The 19,330-nt window shown below is 39.9% G+C and overlaps 1 protein-coding gene across 9 annotated transcripts in view; it reads right to left on the reverse strand.

Moving 5' to 3' along the window:
• Window positions 1–200: 200 nt before the first annotated feature.
• SEMA5B (semaphorin 5B) overlaps window positions 201–19,330 on the reverse strand; it is a 532,760-nt gene continuing 513,630 nt past the window's right edge. For all 9 annotated transcript variants that reach the window (XM_081938785.1, XM_081938788.1, XM_081938787.1 and 6 more), the window contains 2 exons: window positions 19,065–19,270; window positions 201–4,947 (listed from right to left, as the gene is read on the reverse strand). In XM_081938785.1, the coding sequence (XP_081794911.1) occupies window positions 4,792–4,947; window positions 19,065–19,270 (362 nt within the window). In that variant the 3' untranslated portion in view covers window positions 201–4,791. The remainder of the gene's footprint in view (window positions 4,948–19,064; window positions 19,271–19,330) is intronic.

The raw sequence follows: 19,330 nt of genomic DNA on the forward strand, positions 1-19,330 counted from the left end.
TCACCCAACTAATGTCATGACTTGAGTCTTCCAGGTCAACTTTGCATGCCAAATGAGATTGCAAAACGCCATCGGTGTCTGGGACAAAACTACAAAAGCAAAATTGGAAAGAAGCTTGAATGGTTAACTTTGCAGTTCTAGCTTCACATCTATTTATTGATAATTAAGACAATTGCAACAAAGTACTAAGTCAATTTGGGCTGTTTATTCATAAAGTATGAGCAAATACAAACATTGTTTACTTTGCCATTCTGAACAGGAATGGATTTTTTTTCCAGGGGAAGATGAACATTTCTAGTTAAAAAGTCAACTTTTCAATTTTCATTAAACAATGAAAAAATCATTGATCTATGAAAAATCAAGTGTTTGTTAAAATCTGCTGGGGGAGGATTTCCTTTAACATTATTAGGAAAGTCTAGTGCTGCCGTATTCTGTTTTTTCTTTTTCATTTTATTCTAAATTTATTTTTTTAGACATTCAGCAGTAAATATATAACACTTCTGTTATAAATATATAACAATATATTTACCAGTGTTTGAATAAGAGGATTTCATGGCATTTGTAGTTTGCATGGGTAAGAAAATTTCACATTCAGCATGAGTAATGATTACACGGATTAAACTCTGAATGATCTTTTTGTCACAATAGATTTCATAATGCTAGGAAATTATAGTCCTAAATTATGCTCTGAAAAGAATTTAAATCATTCCCACTTCTTATATAGATCTTAATTTAATGTATCATTCTCTAAAAAAAATAATAAGGCAATAGGTATATATGTGTATCTCGGATGTGGGTGAGTCATAGAAATACGCATTCTCCCTTGGAATGACATTTCCTTCTCCAGGTTTTTCTTAATCCCGCGATAGTAGGCATCTTTATTTAAGAACAATACGCATCAAATGAACTCCCAGCAGTTAATTCAGGATCGTGCTCTGGAACAGTCTCTAGATCAGCGGGCAGTTCAGGATGGCGTCACGACAGTTCATCAAAGGAGACCGTATTTCCTCAAGTTAGAGAAGAGACAACACAAATGACCCACATTGCATTTTGGTGCCCTGGCAGAAATAGACAGCAGAGTAAGTACATGGTTGGCATAGAGTTGTGATGAAGCTTGGTTGCTTTATCAGTGTAAACATGCTCCGTATTCCTATCGTGATGGAAGAAGACAACACTGAAGAAAACCACAGGAACACAGAGAAACTGTTGAAGGACAGTCTTGTAACAGGCTGATCAGCTCTTCCTCCTTCGACTCACTGGACCCTTTGGCTCCAATTCAGAACCTGGAAGGTTTCCCAAGATGCACAGTTCACATTCTCCTGTCAATATGGCTTCCTTGGAAGGATGGCAGCAGCAGGAGCTGTCAATTCCATTTAAACGACTCAGCTCTTCTGGGAAGAAAGTTTCTAGAGCTGCCAGTAAGGAATTGCTGAACCAGAGTGTGTAATAGCAAATTGCCAAATCTCTAAAAACCGTACCTATTAAAAGCTAATGTAATAAGATAATGATCCATAATGAAACACGTATAGCAATAATTTCCCACACCCAAAAGATCACAGAAGTTAATTATGAAAAAGAAAGGTGTTAATAGACTGTCCTATCCAAATATGAAAAACTCCCTCCCTCTTCCAATTCCTCTCTAATGAAGGAAACAAACTATCAAGTGAAGATCAGAATTAATGAAAAGTTTCAAATCTCACTTCTAAACACCTGAATGGCTGAGGTGCTCCCTTCAGCCATTTACTCGGACTCCGTACAGCCCTTTGAAATAACTATTAGTTACAACTAGCTTTAGTGACTCGTTTTCACAGCTGCTTGGTTAGATTTTGCAGATGCCACCTAAAGTCACCCAAATAGGCAGCTGATATTATCAAGTGTAAGAAATGGGAAGGCTTTAATCCATTTGGCTTTCATTCTAGTGCTTTTTTTTAATAGTAGACTTTTGCAAACATCTCCTTGATGCCTGACCATAAGAGTATTAGGACCCAGTTCTCCAGAAGCTTGCATTTAATGTAATTTAAAATTCAATTTCATTATCCCCATGTCCACTCCGGTCGCTCCCTTGGGGTTGCATATACTGGATTGATATACCAAAGCAGCTTTCTGGACAGCACTGAAGAATGATCTGGTCAGCGTGGGAATGCTTCGAGGTGTTTTTTTTTTCTTCTCACGCAGCAAAAGACTGAAGTACACCTCAACACATGTGGGCTGTTGCCATATCAAAGGCAAGATGATCTGGTTGCCCAACAGAGAGACCATGGCTTTGTTTCTTTCAGGGAGAACGCTGTTTGCAAAATGCATGAATTTCCCATTGCGCTGGTATTGCAATCAGCACATGGGAAAGCAAGCATTTAGACAATCCCTCCACAGTGGAAAGGACTGATCACCAAGAACACCAGCAGCCTGTGTCTAAAGCATAAAGGCATTGGAGACAGAAGACTGTCAATAGCTTTCTCTGTGAATTAGGGAGCATTAACACGGGCTAGGAAAAATGCCACCCTCAAGCAGACACTGCATGGGTTAATACTTTTCACCCACTGCTTCCCTCGATTTTCTTCTTTTCAGGAGCATATGCAACTGATTTAAGAATGGGGGTTCTTATTTTTGAAAGCCTATCATTTTTCACATTTGGGTCCCTGGGAAGAAATAATTGCAATAGAGTACATAAAAATATCCCTGCCCTGAAACATGCCATGATTTCTGATACCTGAAGAAAAAAAAATATGTAAAAGGAATGAAAACCCACTATTTAAGTCACTGGAAAAAATCTACCTGGATCCCCTCATGGCAAAAATAAAAAATAAAAAAAATCAAGCAAAACAACAGGATAATGAATACTTAATTTGCAGTTACTGCTGCAAAATGAATTCTGGCAAAAAATGGAACTCTTGTCTGAAACAATGCTTCACTCTGGCCTTCGTCCAACAATTTCTTACAGACCTCAAGTGTTAATTAGTTAATAACGAGTATCCCAATTATTACAGATCTGCACAAGCAGCGGCTTCTGCTGGTGAAATGTACACAGCTTGCTCTCACAGGAACTTGACACACCTTCCTACAAGGGCCTAGCTTAGGTTAGGAGCCTGTAGCAAATTGACTGCCCAATCACTCTCTCTCTCTCTCATTAGCCAACAGAAAGATCCGTAGAGGACATCCTATCTGAATCACTAAATTGTATCTGTCTCATGCACTCAGCCAGGGTTTTTCACAGCTTAGGCACTAATGCTTGTTTTATGACTTCTGATTCTGTAAGGTAGAATGAGGTGCTGGTATCAGCCCTGGGTCATTTTGTCACTTTAAAACATCATCCTGAGTCATTTTAGAGTCACTTATCAGTCTGGCTTTCTTGCTTGGATGTAGGGTCTGGACTGTGCCACCTCTCAGACAATTCTTCCAATAGATCATTAATGAAGGTACTACCAGCAGCTCCCCATTCGGTGTTCAATGCTAGTCAACCTGAGTTGGAAACCAATGGCTTAAAGCACAGACAACCCAGCAACAGCAAACAGATCAGAATTCATGTAGGAACTGGCTTACATTCTTATCACATGCTATATATATTGCGGCCATCTTCACTGCTTAGCACCAAGAATTCATACATTAAATGATGAGAAAGTATCATTAACAAGAGACTCATCTAGCCCAAAACGACATGACTAGACGCATTGGTCTAACGCAGCATAAAAGATAATCTTTGAAGGCTGGGCTGGATTGTTTCAAAATGCTACAGACCCCAGTTTATTTTAATTGGAGCAGAATAATTATCTTTCTTGCTCCAATACTAGTGAACAATGGCAGCTACTGATGTACATTGTATTTCTTTCTTGGCTGGAAGACACTAAAGGACTTTGCCGTAGGCTTTCTGGGTTAGGCTACACTATGGAGACATTCTTTAGAGAAATCAATATTCTTTTCTTTGTTCAAGTGAATAAAAAATTATAAAAAATAAAATCAGCATTAGCACAAAGCTTGGTAATTTCAACAAGGGCAGAGGGCCATCAGTCCAGCGGTGTCTTAAGAATCTCCTGGAATCAAAGCAAGAAGAGGGAAGCATCTTCCACGGCTCTTGTTTCACTCTCTTCATATTGTCCAGGAGAATCAACCATCTTTTGTGCATCCAAAGCCCATGCTTCATGTATCCAAACTTAAAAGTCTTACCACTTTGCCTTAGAAATGCTTCAAAACATTTCTCTTGTGTGAAGTTATCTCATTTGTTTTATAAATCTTGACAGGATTTTTCCCATTAAAGGTTGCTTGCATATATTCGCCATGTCACAGAAAATGCTGATGATCCTGAAGCTTAAAAGCCAAACTCTTGAATATGGTGTTCCACAAATCTGTCTGATGGATGATGTTCCTAATACTATTAACCTGTAGGCATATGAAGAATAAGTCTCAGCACTTTGCTAGGGTTTCTCTTTCAATGTCCACAGAATATCCAAAGATGTACTGGATAGTCATATCATTCCACGCAAACTTAGCACATTAGGGCTGGTTCCAGGATTATCTTGGTATCAGACACCGAAGGGACAACTCAAACTGTGATATCCGTAAAGGATCTGCTATCTCTAGCTGAATACTCCTCAAATATCCTAGACCACCCATTATCCATAAGCAGAAGTTCCACTTAAGGAGATGTGCTACTTGAAAGTAAGACCACCGATAAGAGAGAAAATAAAAGGCCCACTTATAATATTTACACCTATAGATTGGGCCAATATTTGGTCCATAAACTCAATTTTAAAAATAAAAATCATATAGGAAGTAATCCAGTTCTTAAGCAGATCGTCATCAGCTATTAGTAAAGGTCCTTCCAGGGGAGGCCTCGGGCCTGTAGTCGTATTTATTCAGTGTACTGGGATAATAGGTTGTTGTGTACACATTTGTTTGTTGCAAAGGATAGAAGTTTGTCCTGTCATCTGGTATTAAATTGTTCTTGTTCAGTGTCTGTAAAAGAAGAACAAAATAATTTTATATCTAGTTTCATCCTGCTTTTCTCTGTGTTAAAATGCTTGTCTCTTCTGTTCTCTAGTACCACTTCCAGTTATAAACTTCCCTCTGGCTAAACTGTGCTTCTCTGTGCAAACTTTTTCTTGGTTGGGATACAATGCCTCTGGTTGTGGAGAATTTGAGCCCCTACCACTTTTATAAAACCAAGACCCACAGATGTGTTTGTATTTGGAAGCTGATGCTCTATCATCACTTTGTAAACTGTTGAAGATAAACTGAAAAATTAGGCAGCTGCACTCCAATTCCTAAATCTGGCTCTTGATCTGTTTCTTTCCCTTTTCTTTTTGGCAAGGGGGGCGTTTCACCAGGTCCACCTGGTGTGCCAATTGTGTCCCCTATTGGACCGGAACGCCCTCCACACAGTCACCCATGCTCTTGTGACGTCCCGACTGGACTACTGTAATGCTCTCTACATGGGGCTCCCCCTGAGATGCACCCAAAGACTGCAGTTGGTTCAGAATGCGGCCGCGCGGGCAATTGTGGGAGTTACTAGGTACTCCCAAGTAACACCTCTCCTGCGCGGGCTGCACTGGCTACCTGTGGCTTTTCGGGTGTGTTTCAAGGTGTTGACTATCATCTTTAAAGCGCTCCATGGCACAGGACCTAGGTATTTGCGGGATTGCATCCTGCCCCATACATCCCTTCGGCCGATCCGCTCTCACAGAGAGGGACTCCTCCGGGTGCCGTCCACTAGGCAGTGCCAGCGGGCGACGCCCAGGAGCAGGGCCTTCTCTGTGATGGGCCTGACCCTCTGGAATGACCTCCCCCCCGATATCAGAAAAACCACCGATCTCTGCTCCTTCCATAAGAAGCTTAAGACCCACCTGTTCAATTTAGCTGGCCTGGCCTAATCCCAGCTTAGTCCCTCAAGTCTGTATTTTAAATTTTTAGGGGTGTGTTTTAGGTTGTTTTTAATTTTTATCACTTTGTACAGCCTATTGTTTAATTCGATTTTATGGGAATTTAAGGGTATTTATTTTTGTATACAGTTTTTTAATGAGATGTCTGTACACTGCCCCGAGTCCCTTCGGGGAGAGGGGGTGGTCTATAAATCTAATAAAACTTAAACTTAAACTTAAACTTTTTGCATAAAGTTTTTTTTTCCTTTCAAATACATTTACAAATATACTTTCTTATAAATACTATCAACATTTATCTATTGACTATTAACTTCTTGTTCTGTTTCTCAACTTCTCTTTCCTTAAAACACATTACTATTCTCTTCCCTTCAGAAAAACAGATGAGCAATTAATTTTTCATCCCAAACCGTATTTGACAGTAAGAATAGTATAATAAAGGACAAAATTTAAATCCAAGATTATTTTTTAACATTACTAAATATACAAGAAGAAGAAATTAGAAAGTTTAAACAGCACTGAATTATACTTAAGGAGAAACATTATGGGTGGGATAACAAAAGTTAGGATTTAGTTAGAAATACGCCAAACTTTATCTAAATGATGGACCAGATTACTCTTCCAAGTTTAGGGAAATTTTCAGAAAATTCTAGCTCAAAAGCCAAATTATAATCTTCTATTTATAATCCTACTGTGGCAGAAACACACCTGTCCTCAAACCATCCAATGGCAACAGGCCAAGCTTTCCAACTAGCATATTTAATCTTTCCTGATTATCACCTCTTGCACTTAACTCTATCTCTGTATACAACAGAGATCCAAATGTGGGTGTAAGAAACCATTTCGGTGTCGATGGAAAACATTTTGGGTACCCAAGCCTATTTAGAATTTGGAGGCCACCTGTGGGCAACCTTACAAAATGACTGCAAAGATGGGCGTGGTAAGCTACAGAGGGCCCATTTATCACATTTCCCATTTCATTCTGCTATTTACATCTCCTCCTCCCCCCGCAATCTTCAGCAAGTGGCTATAAGCCCACACTTCATAGTAGATATTCTATCAATCAATAAAGTGGCTGAAGACAGTGAAAGGTTGTTTGCTATTATTCTGCAGAGCATGAGACAGCCATACACCCAAACCCTTAAGTAGGAGCATCCACTGATATTAAAAAAATGTGACAAGTCTACCGGGCTTGCCGCTCCTGCCATAAGGCTAATGACAACTCTGCAAGATGTATCACTGCTCTGCCAGAGTCATTTCATTGCACGGGGACCACACCTTCCTAGCATGGCTGATTGCTCAATGAATTAAAAGGGGGCTGGCGGAGGCACTAATGGCATTCGACTAAGCTGTGCTGCTAACTCCTTGCTCTCCCTCCCTAGCTGACATGATATAAATCAAAAGCCCCTGGAAGGGATATTTAGCGTTGCAAGATGAGAGCATAGACAGAATGCAGCTTCTGTCCCCCAGAGCCTTTTTAAACCTGTCACCAAACCCTTTCCTTTTCAGATCAGCCTCCGTCCCGTGACAACATCTGCTTTGCCATTTTATCTGTCAACGCTTTCTAAATTAGACGGGGGGGGGGGAATCCTTTGCTCCAAAGGCAACTCGTGAGTAGTAAAACAGTCTGGATTGATTAGGGGGTGGTGAAAAAATGGCGTCAAAGAGAAACCGATGCTAGCTTTCCAATCTGCTGCAATTCATCAGCTTTGGACTAGTGGCCGAATCGGGTACCATCTCCCTCTTGATGCCTTTCATGGATCATCTGGGCATACCGCAGAGAGATGGCTACTTCTTCTACACCGCAGATAGGCATAAAGGAAGCAGGAAAAGAAAAATCAGTGACAACGGAAAGAGCAAGCTAAGAGATAGGAAAGTGCGATTTGGAAGGGCAAAACAAATATCTACAAAGGCGTGCCCAGCTCAGTCACATACTTCTGGAAATGGGAAAACCTGCTTTGCTATCACTATCATGCAAAATGAGGTGGAATAAATATTATTTTGGGCAGCAGCTAAAATGACTATCTGTCAGGAACAAGAAACTCTCAAGCGAAATCACATTCTCTTTCTAGTCTCATTTCCCAGCTGAAATATCCACTGATTTTCTTCCCCCTAAGATTTCAACTTCCCCTAAAACATAAATACAGAAACAAAGCCAAAAACAGATGTTTTCTGGTCCATGGCACTGATATTTGCCTACAGCAAAATGCCTCTCAATGGTGAAGGAAGGGCTAAGGTTCATACTGTGCTAACCAGATGAAAACAGGTATCATATTGTTAATGATGGGAGGCCACCTTACAGAGACATCCACATTCCTCCTATGCCTAAGGATGTCATTTCTATGAATGTCATAAGTCTGGTTTTCTTTGACAGACAAGCTTGATTTTGCTTGATTCAGGGTTGCTGACATTTCCTACACTTAAGTCATCCCAGATTGTAATTTTTTAACTCGGGCATCTTCATCCTTTCATTTCTAAGCTCAGCTCTCTCCCCCTCGCCCCCCTAAATATATGGCTAGCACCAGGGGCATCCCCGAAGCTTTGAAGTGACTAGTGTCTTCCTTGAATTCTTCTTAATTGAATTGTTTTTCTCTTTGGCCAATCTCATTAAAGAACCACGGGAATGATTAATCTTTCCTTTACACCTTCTGAGCAATTCTAAGAATGTTCCCTATATGGTCAGCACTAATGGGTGTGATTTTCTTTTTAACACCGATGTATCCATTGCCTGCTCCCCCTTTTTAAATAAACCTGCAACCGTGGCTAAATTATATGGTGTGTGAAAAAGTACTTGCACTGAATATTTCAAATTTGGCTAATACATATTTAACTGCCTCGAGAGCACTTTAGAGTTGTGCTGATCATGCAGAAAGTCAACCTTTTCCTTCATCTTAGACTGTGGAAAGCCAACATTTTGGATGTGAAAAATCGCACCCTCCCTTTAATGTTTTCCAGCAACCAATGCTCAAAGTAAGATTGCCTCAAACACTAAATACAAGATCTAAGCCCAATGACTCAGGTTCAAGATTTATTAATCCTCTGAGATCCTTTCGATATTTTATCTCAGTTTCAATTATTCCGCATAGCCATTTTAGGTAGTAAAAACAGAGACAGAATTATGAGAGTGCAATTTTTTTTCAAATTTGAAATACTCCTGGGTGCAACGGAACTATTTTGAGTGTGTAATATGCTACTTCAAAACATTTCCAATAGGCTCAAAATAGTCCATCTCTCCCCATGAAATGGCTGTTGCGCATGCTCAATGCTGGTGGGTGGGCGCGCGCGCATGTATGTGTTGAATTGACAGTGGGGTGTTTTGAAAAGAAGTTATCTGCTTCAGTCTTTTTGGAAACATAGGACTAACCACTGTTAGACAGATATTATGGATTAGATCAGGGGTGTCCAAACTTGGGAACTTTAAGACTTGTGGACTTCAACTCCCAGAATTCCCCGGCTGGGGAATTCTGGGAGTTGAAGTCCACAAGTCTTAAAGTTCCCAAGTTTGGACACCCCTGGATTAGATGGATCTTGGGTGGAGGGAACACTTCAAGTGTCTTGTGCTCTCAGTAATGTGGTTCCTTTAGCCTACTACAACCTACTTCACGTGGTCTTGTTTTCCAATGTTTCAGAAATGAACTATGTCTAAACCTGCAAACCATGAAAGCTTTTAACTGCCAATGCCAGAGCTTGAACCTCAAATGGAGCAATCAGCATAGATCATGTAGACCCTGCTGGAGTTTCAGCATTTTGAACATTCTTAGTGGAGATTCAGATTCTATTAAGAGATCAAACAAACAATTTTTTAAAACTAAAATCAGTCAGCCCCCATGGATTATCTTGACCCTCCAATGTGAGGTTGACCCCCAATTCTATCCTTTCATAAGGCCTAAAGACATCTGTCAGCTGGTTTGGGGCCCCAATGGGACAACAGTACAAGGAAGATGGTTGATTGAGTAATAATTGATTCCCCCCTCCCCACATGTGTTCTTACATGTCAATGTTTGGCTTTATTTTATTTTATATACATATTCAGAAACATTTATTTATTTATTTATTTATTGGATTTGTTAACCGCTCCCTCTCCCCTAGGGGACTCGGGGCGGTGTACAGACAGAATAAAACACCATAAAAACATTATATACAGCAATTACAAAACCCCATAAAAACAAATTAAATACAAGTCTGTACAATAGTGCATAGATTAATTAATGATTAAAACCAAATTAAAATACCCCAATTTAAAATAACCAGTCAGGAAGATCAAGGGATTAGATCATGATTGCGATTGGGTCAGGCCAGCTAATTGGAACAGGTGGGTCTTGAGTTCCTTACGGAAGGAGCGGAGATCAGTAATGATTCTAATGTCAGGGGGGAGGTCGTTCCAGAGGGTCGGGCCCATCACAGAGAAGGCCCTACTCCTGGGCGTCGCCCGCTGGCATTGTTTGGCGGACGGCACCCGGAGGAGTCCCTCTCTGTGAGAGCGAATTGGTCGCAGGGATGTATGGGGTAGGATGCGATCCCACAAATAACTAGGTCCTTTAACGACAGCAAGCCGCTCAAAGCAGAGGTGGGTTCCTACCAGTTTGGACCGGTTTGGCCGAATAGGTAGAAACTTGGCGGCCTGGGTTACTGGAACTGGCAGCGACTCAGGCCTGCCACGCCCCCGAACCGGTTCTCTTGGTAGCACCATAGGCGCCACCATCTTTTTTTTTTTTGCTTCTGAGCATGCTCAGCAGCTTTTTTTTTTTTGTACTGAGCATCAACAGGTCATCAGGTGGGGAAGACCATTAAAAAGCAGTGGCTGGAAGTACAGTGCTTGGGTTTTTTAAATTTTATTTTAAATAGCTTGCAGTATTACAATCCAAACAACCTGGTTGAGCTGATGATGAGGATGTAAGGAATTCTATTATAATGTGTGATGTAAATAGGTTGGATTACAATACCTATGCATTCATGCTGAACATAACACAATACTGTCAAAGTCCTGTACAAATTGTAGTTAATTTAATAAAACACAAATGGCAAAGGAGATGACTTGAAAAAGGCTTTCCTTACTAAATTTTTCCTTCCTAAAAAAATTGACAACAGAACCTAGAATATTATTGGGGGGAGGATGAGAAAGTGGTAGGGAGAAGGGAATCTGGGGTGAGAATATCTTGCAATAGTGAAGTGCCCAGGTTTCTTATTATCTTGCAATATGCTGAAACACTAGTCATCAGCAGTAGTTCTATCTCTGCTGAACAAATTTTCACAGAAACTTAATGCTTAGGCAGGTAAAATCTCCTTGAAATTAAATCTTATTTAATGTTGTGATTCAAGCATAAACAATACTATCAACCTTTTGACTGACTGGTGAATGGGAATGATTGATGATTGAAAAATGGGCAATAAAGTTATCATTGGTATCGTTTTATTTTTTATGTATTGTGGCTCTTAATATAGATGCATGCTGCTTCTCTTTTCTGCCATGCTCCATATGCTCATGGACACATGCACATGAAAATGCAGCGTCAAAAATATGCTCCTGCTCCTTTAATGGTGGAACTGGTTTGTCTGAAGCTGAAAATATATTTTTTGTATATCCGGTTCGATATCTGATCCTCTGGATCCTAACACAAGTCTTTGCAAGGATTTGCAACCCTTTAACACAGAGTGAAAAATATGTTTTCGGAATGTTAAGTATAAATGTTATTGTAAGAGACAGGAAACACAGTAAGAGATTGCATTTTTATAATGCTAGGAACAGGTTAAATGCTTTATTTTAGCAAATGGAAGATTGTTGTTATTGTTTGTTTCATAGCTACCTGTTTATTACTATTTAAATGTATGCATGTATCAGTGATGGGTTCGTACTGGTTCATACTGGATCGGCTGAATCAGTAGTGGTTTGGCGGCCTGGGTTGTTGGAACCGGCAGCGACCCAGGCCTGCCACGCCCCTGAACCAGTTTTCGGGTTGGCGCCGTTGGCACTGCCATCTTATTTTTCAGTTCTGCGCATGCACAGAATAATTTAATTGCACTGTGCATGCGCGCACAGCACGCATCAAGCGCACACACAAGCAAACCGGCAGTAGTGCCGGCCGGAACCCACCCCTGGTATATATATGACTGAATAATTACAGTTCTTATTGTCAATAGTGTAGCATACAATATATCAGTACTCACATTCTGTCATTCCTGAATTCTGGTTAATCTCCTTATGCCTTTTATTTTTAAAATTCAAGGTTATGACAATGTAGTGTGAGAGAACCTATAGCAGTAGTTGTGGCTGTGATTGATTAGGATAATAGCTTTTTCTCCCAAACATTTAAAACAAAAGCTCGTAATTACAAAATATTCAATCATATTCTTCTGCAGGGTCATTTAAATAATGCCCAAACTGACTAGGTCTCCTAATAAACTGAAAGTTTTCCACTTCATTAATTACAGCAGATGCCCTACTTTTCAGCATCTTGGATTCATCTGTGCTGTTGGACAGCTCGAGGGACCCAAACTGGACATCTCAAACGTGGTGGAACTAATGCATTAGCCATTCATAGAGAGGATTATTGCAAAAAAACCTCCTCAGAAGGTTTTCAGCACTGCTTATGACATTAAGATTACAATCACGTACTCATAAAAGGTTCTGCCAATTTCAACAGTACTTATTCATCTTATCACTCTGTTGTTGAATAGGCCAGAGAGAGTTAGATTTTGATGAAGTACAATGTTCTCCCACCCCCCAAATTGCAGTTAGCAATATCTGGAGAATGAGGTGATTCTTCACCTGTGCAGGGAAATAAACAGCATTTATTTTCTGTCTTTCATCTCACACTTCCTCCGTCCACCAATTCAGAACAGCTGTTAAGTCCAACGTCTACTGGCTCCATTTTTCTGATCTGATCTTTTCTGAACATTTATAGCAAGAGAACTAGCACTTAGACTTATATATCACTTCACAGTGCTTTACAGTCCTCTCTAAGTGGTTTACAGAGTCAGCATGTTGCCCTCAACAATCTGGGTCCTCATTTTACCAACCTTGGAAGGACGGAAGGCTGAGTCAACCTTCAGCAGGTCAGGACTGAACCTCTGGTAGTGAGCCAACTCAGCCTGCAATATGACTTTCTAACTGCGCCGTTATGGGTCCTTTCCTATTTTAACTTTCCTACCGCATTTAAATTATTCTCCCAATAAACCCTGGAGACTGAATTTCTGTGGTGGAGGAAAATAGATACTTCAGCACTGATAAACAGTTATTCAACTATAGCTCTTCAAATAGGAGAAGCTGTGATAGGAGAAAACCAATCCACGTGTACATTGCCAGTGAGTTTCTAAGCATCATTTTCACTTTTCTAAATGGACTTTCCTCTACTAATAGTCCAACATGAGTCTTGTACAGTGTTCTCTTTTAAGGACCCATTTTTCTAAACTCAGCCTAACTGGACCTTTATGCCCTATTGGAATATTCTCACCCATCCCTATAACCCACGATCTTTTACTCTTAGTCTGTGCATCTATAGTACAAAGACAAAATTCAGTGGATCATCTTCAAAAACTTCAGCATAGCCTTCAGCACCATCCTGGCATTTTAGTGGTGTCTAAGGGACTCTCCTCTGATTGGATGATGGAACAGAAAGAAGTTAATGTTTTCAGGACAGTGGAAATTCAGGAAACTCAATTAATGAAGCTGTTCCTGAAACAAATAGGATATGGCCTTTCTGCATCAATCAACATGGATTTAATTAGATGAAGGAGATGAGGAAATAGGATGGGTAGCAGAGTTTTTCTTTTGTCTGACACAATTTACATTTTCCAAATTCATGCTGACTTGTGCTTAATAAAAATGTTTTCGCATTAACTTGCAAACAACTTTCTGCTACTGTAACCTAAGAACCATGGATAATAAGTTTTGGAAGGAATTTAATAAACAGGAAAGGACAATAGAATGCCCTTCATCTGCAGTCATTTAACAGCAGCTGTACCCACAAATAACAATGGGATTTGCAAATTGATATTTATTTTATTTATGTATGTATGCATTGTATTTTTATTCCACCTTTATTACTTTATAAGTAATTCAAGATTCTGAGTATACCTAATACTCCTTCCTCTTCCTGTTTACTCCACAACAACCTTGTGAGGCAGGTTGGGCTGAGAGAGAGTGACTGCCCAAAGTCATCTAGGCCAGTTTTCATGCCTAAAGTAGCACTAGAACTGACAAGCTCCTGGTTTCTAGGTTTAGAACTGGTAAAAGTTAACTGCTACACGCCAAACTGGTATACTAACCAGTATACACCACACTGAATTCACAATTCAGGAAATGCAAAATACATCAGTCTTTGAGACTTGCTTACTGAGATAGCCATAATCAGGAAAAATCCTAAATTCGAGATATTCATTTTGGCAGTTGTTTGTTCTCCAGTCATGTTTTTATTTAGCTTCTGAACGTTTTGTTACCGGACTAGATAACATCAGCAGGATTTTCTTTTACCTATTCTCCTTAGTTTATAAATGTCTTGTCACAAGACATTTATAAGCTAAGGAGAATACAATAAGAAACCCTAGTTACTTAGTCTCAGAACAAAATGTTCAGAAACTAAATTGAAACAAGCTTGGAGAGGAAACCACTGCCAAAATCTAAAACCTGAGCTACAACTATTTTCTATTATTTCATGTATTCATGTTCCAACAGGGTAAACTTCCTTAGCTCTCCACCTATGACCCTTTGCAAATTCCTGCCTGCGTGACTTAGACAATTTGACATATAGTCAAGGACTAGGAGAAAAAAGGAGGATATGAAAGTGCTTTGTGCCTCTTAAGCCAAACTGAAAATACAGAGCTGTTATCTCCCCCACAAATCAGAGTATCTCACAAAAAGCTCACAGGCGTAAGAGGATTGCTCCAAAGACCAAGTGACATTCAGCTCTGCTCATTCTCAGTGACGCATATGTAGTACTTCTAGAAACCTACTACAGAAACAGGAGCTGTCAATGTACTCAATCTGCTTTATAAATTGAGCAATGAACTAGCATTAAAATGTATGGAATGGTTTTTTTTGGCAGTGTCCATTTTGTTCTGGCTTTACCGCTTTGAGAATACAGCCCTTGCTCAAAGAAAAAAAATGTATTATTTCCTTTTAAAAAAACCTATATAGATATAAAACCAGGTTCAAATTGTCCTACTTTGAATACATTATGCAAAGACGCAGCTCTCTGGAGAAAGCTCCAATGTTGGAAAAAGTGGAAAGAAAGGGAAGAGGACAGGAAGGCAGAAAGTGGGATGGACTCCATTCCAACTGCAATGAAGGTACTTTTGGAAGAGCTGAAGGATCAAGCTAGAAACAGATCATCATGACGGAAAATTTATTCATGGGGCTGCTATGAATTAACAATGAGTTGATGGCATGTAACCAATTGATCAGTAGATACAACAATGGCCTCTCCAAAGAAAGTAGCCTAGCCATTTTCCTACATGCAGGAATTGGTGTGCTTATTGATAGCAGAAAAGAACTGAATGAAACATGCTATTTATATAGCAATAGCACTTAGGCTTGTATACCACTTTACAGTGCTTTACAGCCCTCTCTAAGTGGTTTACAGAGTCAGCACATTGCCCCCAACAATTTGGGTCCTCATTTTACCCACCTTGGAAGGATGGAAGGCTGAGTCAACCTTCAGCCTAGTGAGATTTGAACTGCCAAATTGCAGGCAGGCAACAGAAGTAGCCTGTAGTACAGCATTCTAACCACTGCACCACCATACTCAAGCTATTTCAACATTATTTTCTAGTGAAAACTGTCCAAAGGATCTCCCAATGAAAAAATATAGTTAAGACCCATTTTAAAGACCAGCAACCACAGATGGTGGCAACTATCGGAAGAGGAGCACATAGTCCTAACATCCAAATAGTTCTCAATTTATAACTATTTATTTAGCGACTGTTCAAAGACATGACAATACTGTCAAAATGACTTATGACTGGTCCTCATGCTTGTGACTGCCATAAGCATCCTCTGCAGTCACATGATCAAAATTCAGGCCCTTGGTAACAGGTATGAATTTATGACCGTTGGAGCATCCCAAGGTCACGTGATCGCCATTTGCAATCTTCCCAGCCAGCTTCCCACAAGCAAAGTCAATGGGGAAGCTGGATTTGTTTAATGACTCTGTTAGGGATGTAACCCTAGGCTTGGCTTGGCAATGTATATAAGCTATGATTACTTTACTGTTACTTTAAATGCTTAAGAGGTGTAATTGGTTTGTTACCTCATGCAGCTATAAGAGGGAGCCAGAATGGCTATTAGATCTCTGTTTTGTTAGAAGCTGGTTGGTGTATACTGAGGTATTGTGGTTTGCAACTGTTAGCTATATTTTGTGTGCTAGACTGACTATTTGATAACTGAATTACTGAACTGTGTATGACTTGGACAGTTAACCGGACTCTGAATACCTCTATATTTCTATATAGTAAACTACTATATTTTTATACTATTCAGTGTCTCTGTATGCTGGTTTGTACGTGTTATTCCATATCACTCTCATTACGCTGCATACTCGCTCTTCTAACGGGGAGCTTAATTACTTAACAGACTCCATGCATTTAAATACAGTAATTCACTCAACAATCATGGGGATAAAGGATGTAAATTCAGGCATAACTCATTTAGCAAACATCTTGCTTAGCAACAGAAGTTCCAGGCCCAATAATGGCAATGTTGAAGGCTACCTGTAAATGGTTTCCTGCATTAAGAAGATAACCTATCATGGAAAAAAGTTCTAATTCAATTTAGAGTTTAGCCAGATCATAGTGAGTCTTACATAGAAAAGTGTCTGTTCTTGCTATCTCCATTTGCATTTGGAAGGTTTAGAGAAGGAGCAGTAAATTATTTTTCTAAATAGGTTGTTAAGCTACAAGGATCTCAACTTAGGTTGTACTGTAAGACTTCGAATACTAGTTAGCTCTGCTTCATCTTCTAAAAAAATGAAGTAAAGCAATATGCTACATTTCCTTCTATGGCTGATCAAGATCCCCATAGACAAAACTGGTTATTCAAGCTTCTAAGGTAGGTTTTTATCTCGTTGTTGGACTGGGGGTAGCAGGTACACTGGCAATCTTCCTTTCGCAACACTTTTCCTGTACAGGAACAAGTAAGGCATTCTATATGGAGGAAAAATATGCAACTCCTTAAATCACAGAAAGGAACTAAAACATGAATGAAAGAGCTGACACTCTACTTTCAGCCTGGATATAATGAGGGCTCTGCTGGGGATAATTTTCCTCCCCTCTCTTCAATATAAATTTAGTTCTTCTAGATTCTAAAATTATTATTGATACACCTAGGCTGCATACCAACTGATCATGCATGCATCCGTGAAATTATGTACCAGTAGAATTGAGTATTTCCTTTCCACTTGTTTGCTGGCAGTGATAGATTTTCCATGTGCAATCTGACACCTACAGGGCAAGGGAAGCCTGAATAAAGACTCACGGGGCTCGAAACACAAGCAAAGAGGACTGAGGAACTGATACGGTATGCCAAATTCTATTTTCAGCTCTACACATTATTTTTAAATTGTTTTCATGCACTTTGAAAAGTTGAAAATCTGTGGGAGGAGCGGTGGCGGCACAGTTAAAATGAAGTATTGCAGGCAAATTCTGTCAACTGCTAGCAGTTCGATTGTCCCCACCTTAAAGTCGTCTCAGCCTTCTATCCTTCTGGTCGATAAAATGAGGACCCATATTATGGGGGGGGGGCATTATCATGGGTGGTATTCACTCACTTTCGCAAATGTGAGCACGTGCCTGTCCATGCATGTGCTCAGCCTTCTGCATATGCTCTTTGATCACGCATGCGGCTTGCATTGCATGCATGCGTGCAGCTTGAAAATGTGCCTAAATAGGACAGCATAGATCTGGGATGGATGGGTGGGTGGGCCCACCTGCAATTTCCACTACCAGTTTGGGCGAACTGGTCCGAACTGGATGAATACCACCTCTGGGCATTATGCTGACTCTATAAAACAGCTTAGAGAGGGCTGTAAAGTACTATGAAGTGGTATATAAGACTAGGTGCTATTGTTATTGCTGTATTATCAGCACTATTTGGAAGCATAATTTTCCAAGGAGGCTCTCAACTGGGATTGGTTTTAAGTGCATCCTGCTTTTTGTATCTACTCCCTATTTACTTCTTTGCTACCGGCAAAGAATAGTAAACTTTCCCATAATCTCTGCAAGTTAATCAGTTCCTTTTGAGGGTATTTTCCCTTGTCCCCAAGCTACTTAATTGATTGGAGTTGCTAGATATTTATTATGTGTTAATTGATACTGCAACATTTATTAGCTTCCCAGGATCATTTCTTGATCAGGGAAATTGCAGATAAAACTAAAAAAAAAAAAAGGTTTCCAAGTCAATGCATACACAATAGAGAATATTTTCTCACGAATAAGCCTACCAAACATACAACTCATTTGGTTATTTCAACACGGTGTTTCCGTGTATCTCTGAACAAAATAAACTGTTTTCTGACCTCTTCTGACACTGATTAAAATTTGAATGAAGAGAGGAACCTGACATGAACAACGTTATCTAAAACAAACCAGGGAAACGGAAGAAAGCACAGTCAATATCTGAATGTTTAGCCTTTAATAGGAGGCTCCACTTATTATCCAATTATCATGACGGTCATAAACATAGACTTGGTAATATCCACTAGCACTCTTCCCTTCAGAAATATGTCTTAGTTATATTACAAAGTCTATGTTTATGACCGTGATGGGCCAAAACAAGGCCATCCTCTGTGGGAAAACAGACTTTTTAAAGCCACAACAAAGACAGGCCATGCCTCAAAAGGAGGCGCAAATGCGCAACAGAATCAGAAGGATCATGTGGTAGATTCTGATTAGACAAAGACGTATCAGGAGATTCAGTGGCTAGTATAGTTCTGCCACATGATTTTACTGATTATAAAATTCAACTCAAAGTGTACTGCAAAAGAAAACAAGAAAATTGCATGCAAAGTTAGGAACCGCTGAGCACTAGGTGTACACCGGGTCCTCAGTTGCAGAACTTTAACTCTCAATAGCCCTAGCCAGCACAATCTATGGTGAAAATGCTGGAAATTGTAGTTTATTAAGTCTGGAAGATCACTGTTTATCTACCTCTGCTGCAAAAGAATAGTATAGCTTACAGGAGATCAATCTATGGATGCAGTCTCTTACCTTGAATTCCATAGGTGTGTACTTTTCATTCTTGGGAGTTGTGTTGCCTTTGTAATGAAGATGATTGGGAGTGGTGGGATGGATAACGGTTGACTCCTGAGATTGTCTCTGGCACCGTTGACAGTAAACGTAGATCACAAAGGTTAAGAGGCTAGAGCCAAAGAAACAGGATAGTCCTGTGGCAATGAGGTGGATGAGGCTAAAACCTGGAAGAAATGTATTAAGAGGATGCTAGGGTCAGTGACACAAAAGTGGCAATATACCAC

The sequence above is a fragment of the Natrix helvetica genome, assembly GCF_964273705.1.
Source record: "Natrix helvetica genome assembly, chromosome: 1".
NCBI classification, from domain to species: Eukaryota; Metazoa; Chordata; class Lepidosauria; order Squamata; family Natricidae; genus Natrix; species Natrix helvetica.